The sequence below is a fragment of the Microtus oregoni genome, unplaced genomic scaffold (genome assembly GCF_018167655.1).
Source record: "Microtus oregoni isolate MIOR12 unplaced genomic scaffold, Mior012 000016F_ref0000370, whole genome shotgun sequence".
Lineage (NCBI taxonomy): Eukaryota > Metazoa > Chordata > Mammalia > Rodentia > Cricetidae > Microtus > Microtus oregoni.
Window position 1 is genome coordinate 38217883 of NW_024543075.1, and position 5770 is coordinate 38223652.

The 5770-nt window shown below is 36.8% G+C and overlaps 1 protein-coding gene across 1 annotated transcript; it reads right to left on the reverse strand.

Moving 5' to 3' along the window:
- Window positions 1-2199: 2199 nt before the first annotated feature.
- LOC121457891 (olfactory receptor 10A2-like) lies at window positions 2200-3153 on the reverse strand. The gene has a single exon (XM_041666954.1). The coding sequence runs from the start codon at window positions 3151-3153 to the stop codon at window positions 2200-2202; it is 954 nt and encodes a 317-aa protein (XP_041522888.1).
- Window positions 3154-5770: the final 2617 nt, after the last annotated feature.

Here is a 5770-nt window from a genome sequence, read left to right on the forward strand (position 1 = left end):
TAATTTTATAAATTAAAATAATTGATAAATGTGGAATATAAGAACACAAGAGTAATGTGTCATTATAGTGGGTCATTAAAAGGTTGGATGAATTTGTCCAAACTAATGGTGACAATCATTCAAGACAAAAATGGAATACCAAGACGTTACCTGAGTTAATTATCTCAAGCGTGTATTCAGAAGTTTAAATGAAATGTGTACATTTTCTCTTACACATTCATCTATTTTCCTCATTCCTCAACATTTATTTCATTTAAGCTAAAAATTCATTGAGTTTATTTTACATACAAAATAATCAATGTTCATTGTTTCATAACAAATATTATTGATGTAGTATCAAGGAAACAAGCATACTCAAAAATTGTTGGAGGAAGTTTAAATGGTTTGATTTTCCATTATGCAATGTTATGCTTGTATTTTACATTTGCCCCAGAAATTTCATTTCTAGATTTACGTCTGTCAGATATACCATTAGGAATGTTAAAAACATATCCAAAAGGCTGATCTTGATAGCATGATTTATAACAGTAAATGATTAAATAAAGAAATGATGCATCTATAAAACGAAGTGCCTTGAGATCATAAAAGGAATCTGATTAAAGAAGATCTGTTAGAATCAGGTAGGCTCTAGTTAAGGCTTTGGTGAAAGAAGCAACAGGACTGACAACATTTCAAAAGAGTATACGGATCTACATGTGAGACAGGGTGCATATAGAATTTCAGGACATTCTTCAGTGTTAAGGAAATGGCCATTAAGGTTATTCCGGCATGTTTATGAGGGCTATTGAGCTATTGTTCCTTGCTCCATTCTAGCTATTTTATTTTATTTTATTTTTGGTCTTTTGAGACAGGGTTTCTCTGTGGCTTTGGAGCCTGTCCTGGAACTAGCTCTGTAGACCAGGCTGGTCTCGAACTCACAGAGATCCGCCTACCTCTGCCTCCCGAGTGCTGGGATTAAAGGCATGCGCCACCATCGCCCGGCATCATTCTAGCTATTTTAGAAGAACTAACATTATCTCAAGGGTATGAATAGTGAACCATGGTAATGAAAAGACTGATGTTGGGGGAGGGATCAGGATTTTAAACTGACAAACGAAGAGTCAAAATTACATAAAGGAAGAGAAATAACTATAATTCAGGGTGGGTTTTCTCCTCTTTTCTTGCATATAATCCTATGTTAAAATTATTAGTCATTTTATAGTGTTCAAAATGTGTGTCACACAACAGTAAAAGAACATTGAAATCCTTGGCACTGAACTGTTGGAATGCCAATAGAATCAGTAAGGAAAGAAATGCAAAGGCTTTGAAGATGCTGCTGTCCCCTATAGCCACTTGCTATCAGTTTTGATCAGCTCTAGTGTTCTCTGGTATTGTGGTTGATGTTGAACCCTTGGGCTCCATCTCCTTTAAGATGTTTGCAGAAAAGTTCCAGTAGAAAAAATTTCATACTCTGAGCACTGTAGAAGAACCTGGTAATAAAGTTTCTTTTTTTTCATAAAATTGTTCCAAGATTCATGTGTAACTTCACATGCCATAGTGACAACATCAGCAAGTCCATCCACAGGGAGAAATTTAAAGATGAGCACTTCATCGTGAAGTGTATGGGTCCTGGTATTTTGTCCAGGACATGTAGAGTTTCAAGTTAATCTGCCTTCCCAAGGTGGAATGGTTGGATGACAAGCATGTGTTTATTGAGAAGGTTAAAAGCATGGTCATTTTGGAAGCATGGAGCAATTGGAGTACAGACATGGCAAGGCTAGGAATGAGGTCATCATGGGAAGCCCCAACTGCTGACTTGTGTACATCATAACCACTGGCCAATCCCTTTTAACTCAAGAGAGCCCCACCTCATCTGTTCACAATACTCACAGTTCACCTCTCTGCAGTTCTAAGGGATCCATTGCTTCCTTATTTGCCTCAAAGTTTAGGTGGATTTCAGAGTTAACTTTATAATTATGAATAGAAATTAAATAAAAATAAAGATATGCCATTGTAATGTATAGTTGGCAGGTAAAGGAAACTTTATATATAACAATAATAGATCTAAATTACATTTGTATTTTTCTCATTCTAATGAGATTTCTAAGAGTCATTCATATTGACAACTAAAATTCATCACAATAGAGATAAACCAGAGATAGATATGAATCACAAATATATGTTCTCCATTCAGCAAACATTAATCTTACCTTTTAATGTCTATAAGGTAAAGTTTCTGAGGGTCAGGGCCTTGTGGAGGGTCCGGCTGAGAGCATTCTTCATCTCATTATTCCTCAGGCTATAGATGATAGGGTTCAACAGAGGAGTCACAACAGTGTAGGCCAATGATAACAATTTCTTGTTTTCAGGGGAATTATTTGATTTGGGTCTAAAGTAAGTGAGGCTTAATGACACATAGAAAAGAGAGACAACGAGGAGATGTGAGGAGCAGGTAGAGAAAGCTTTGTGCTTCCCTTTGGCTGATGGAATCTTGAGGATGGAAGCAGCAATGCGAGTGTAGGAACACAGGATCAGCAGGCAGGGTGTCATGATGATCAGAATGGTGCCGACAATGGCATAGACCTCAAACTGTGCTGTGTTTGCACAGACCAGCCTCAGCACAGGTGGGCTGTCACAGAAGAAGTGGTTCACCTTGTTGTTGGCACAGAATGGAAAACTGAAGAGCCATGTGGTCTGCACAGTGGCTACAGGGAATCCTGGAAACCAGGAGGCAGCAGCCAGTTTGGCCCGTGTCCCTTGGTGCATGATGACTGGGTAATGCAATGGACTGCAGATGGCTGCATAGCGGTCATAGGCCATGGTCGCCAGTAGGAAGCATTCAGCCACTCCAAAGAAGACAAAGAAATACATTTGAGTGGCACAGCCAAGGAAGGAGATGCTTGTGTCATGGGCAATAAGGGTCCCCAACATTTTAGGCATAATGACCATGTTGAAGCCAAGCTCTAAGAAGGACAAATTTCTGAGGAAGAAGTACATTGGGCTTTGCAACATGGGATCAGCCAGTGTCACCAGAATGATGAGGCTGTTTCCCAGCAGAGTGATTAGGTAGATGGCTAGAAATGCCAGGAAGAGCAAGGCCTGAATTTCAGTAGGCAGGAAAGAGAAGCTCATGAGGACAAACTCAGTTATTCCTGACCAGTTTCCTGCTGCCATGGCCGTGGACATAAATATCCAGTGTGCTCAGAAGACAGATTCTTGATTGCACAAATCAGATTCTGGATTTTTTTCTCCAAATTACTGATTAGTTTCATGGAAAGAGGCAAAATCAGTATATGGTGGAAGAGGACAAATTCCTAGTGCTTATTTGAGCCATGCCTGAGTGAGCCTCTGAAGTGGATTTCCCCATTTGCACATTCACAAGTAGGAAGGACAAGCATAAGGAGGTCACTGAGTCTGCAGAAGGGACATTGAAGGATACATTTTTGGAAATAAGATGGCTCTGAATATGCACAAACTTTTGAGAAATATGTCCATTATTCATAATTTCAATAAAACCCCATTAAATAGGCATTTACTAAACCTCTGGAAATAGGATTGCAATAGTAGTTAGGCAAGCTGACATTTTTCTACTTTTCATGAATCTTGACTTTGAGAGGCGAGTGGTGTGCAAGCATGTCTTGAAAACAGTTTATGTGTCCCATCTCCCTGAAATTTCTGTTTTCTGTGTGATCACACTGAACTCAGAAACAGTTGAAAAGAAAGGAGGGGCAGGATTTTTCCTCAGAGTGGGTCTCACTGTGTAGCCCAAGTTGGCCTCAAACCCACAATTCTTTGCCTCTGCATCCATCTCAGTGCTGGAAATAAAGATATGCATTACTACTCCTGTAAAAAGCAGATTTTTTAACCCAAACAATATCTATTGAATTGCACACCTGTTTTGATTTCTACTAAATTATATGTTACAGGATTCTGCTTTTACCTGAGGACTTGTTCATTGAATTAATGGAAGTTTTTAAAATAATTTCTAGAAGGATAAAGGAAAAGTTAATGAAGGGAACTCATATCACTAACATCAGCATGTTCAGAAGGTTCTCTAGGCCTAGCTGGATCCTAGCTATATCATATGGTTCTAACTTTGTTGATTACCAGCTAGGTGTCACTATTGCAATCTAGAATATTGAATTATAAAGGAAAAATGATGAGAATTAGTTGGAAAATAAAATTTAATAAACTAGACATGGTGAGGTAATCACCCACCATAGGATAAAAATCTAAAAGAAAAACATTATGAACAGTGAAAGACAGAAAGACAGAGATTTAGATTCTCTGTGTAGTTGTCTGACTGTAATCCCAGCATTTGGAGGCCGATGACCATGAGTTACAGATCAATTTGGAACTCCTGTGAGTGCCAGTCTAGCTTGGACTGGAGAGTAAGGATTGTCTCAAATGTAAAATAAAACAAACAAACTAATTAAAAAACCCACCATATCAAAATTTATGCAAAGCAAAAATACTGATGTTGGTTGGTTGGGTATTTTATACTCCTATATTTTTTTCATGCTAATACATTTGAACTTTATTTTGTAGATGAAGAAACTACCTGAATGTTGGGGAAGTGGAATGACTTGTTCATATATGTCATGTAAAATGATTACTGACAATTGCGAGACCAGGTGGTATAGTGCAAATGAAGGAGAGGGATGAAAGCTGTGTGTATAGAATCAGGTTGCATGCTCACCTTTCTCATGAGTGTTCACTGCCAACCAATTCTGAAGCAATAGAAAAGCTCGATGAAGAAAACTTATTGATAGGTAATGCGAATATCAAGATTGCCTTTAAAATTCCAAAGCATCTACAGAGGAACAGAGAATTGTTATCACAGAATAAGTATGGTCACATGGACCAAAGATTTTCCTGAAGCAGGCAATGTCTTGAGTTTTCCAAAAAAGTCTTATAAAACAGTAAAAGACTCAATAATGCAGCAGAAACTGTCAAGTAGAAACCTTCTTACTGCCACTGAAAGGCAAAAGTCAACTCTGTCATACAAATTATAATTAAAAAATGTTTATATATTGACTATAATACACTCATCTGTATTTTATTTTACTTAATTTTGGGGTGAATAAGTAAAGTTCTTTTAAGTGGCCTGGTTAGAAAAACAATTAAACAATGCAAAATAAATAAAAATATCCATATAAATCACAACTAAGAAAAAAAAAGAAAACTGCTTAACATCACTCATTTTTAAGGAAATGTTACCGTCCTGAATCTGGCATTATATTGCAGTTTTTAAAGCCATTATCTTTGGCAGAAAGGATATACTGGACTTCACTGGCACATTTCCTGCAACTTTGTGCAAAACCAAATTTACCTTGGAAAGTAAAATAAAAAATGCAAAACTGAAGGCTGTATCTTTAAAATACAGTTCATGGTTCAACAAATGGAAGCAAGTAGCTTTGTAAAGAAATCCTTTGTGAGGAGGGGATAACTGGATGTTTGGAAAGATCTTCATCACAATAGTTTTTTTTTTCATAATTGGTGATATCTTCCACAAAACTAACATACTTACTCACATAAAATAATAAACAGAATTTTATGCCAAACTAAAAAAATCTGTCAGATCCAAAATATCAATCAACTTTGAATGCATTTTAAAAGAGGTTCTGCTTAAGCGAATTACTTTGAGTGCTACCTAACAATTAATAACACGGCAATCATAATAATGAAGGCATGATAAATGACCATATCTTACAATGAGTCAATAAGAAGTTTTGCTTTAGAAGATTGGAAATTTCTTTTTTTTTTTTTTTTTTAATAATTTTTTTATTAA

What these genes read in the sequence shown, in the direction of transcription:
- LOC121457891 (XM_041666954.1), bottom strand. Translation starts at nt 3,153, where the DNA reads ATGGCAGCAGGAAACTGGTCAGGAATAACTGAGTTTGTCCTCATGAGC.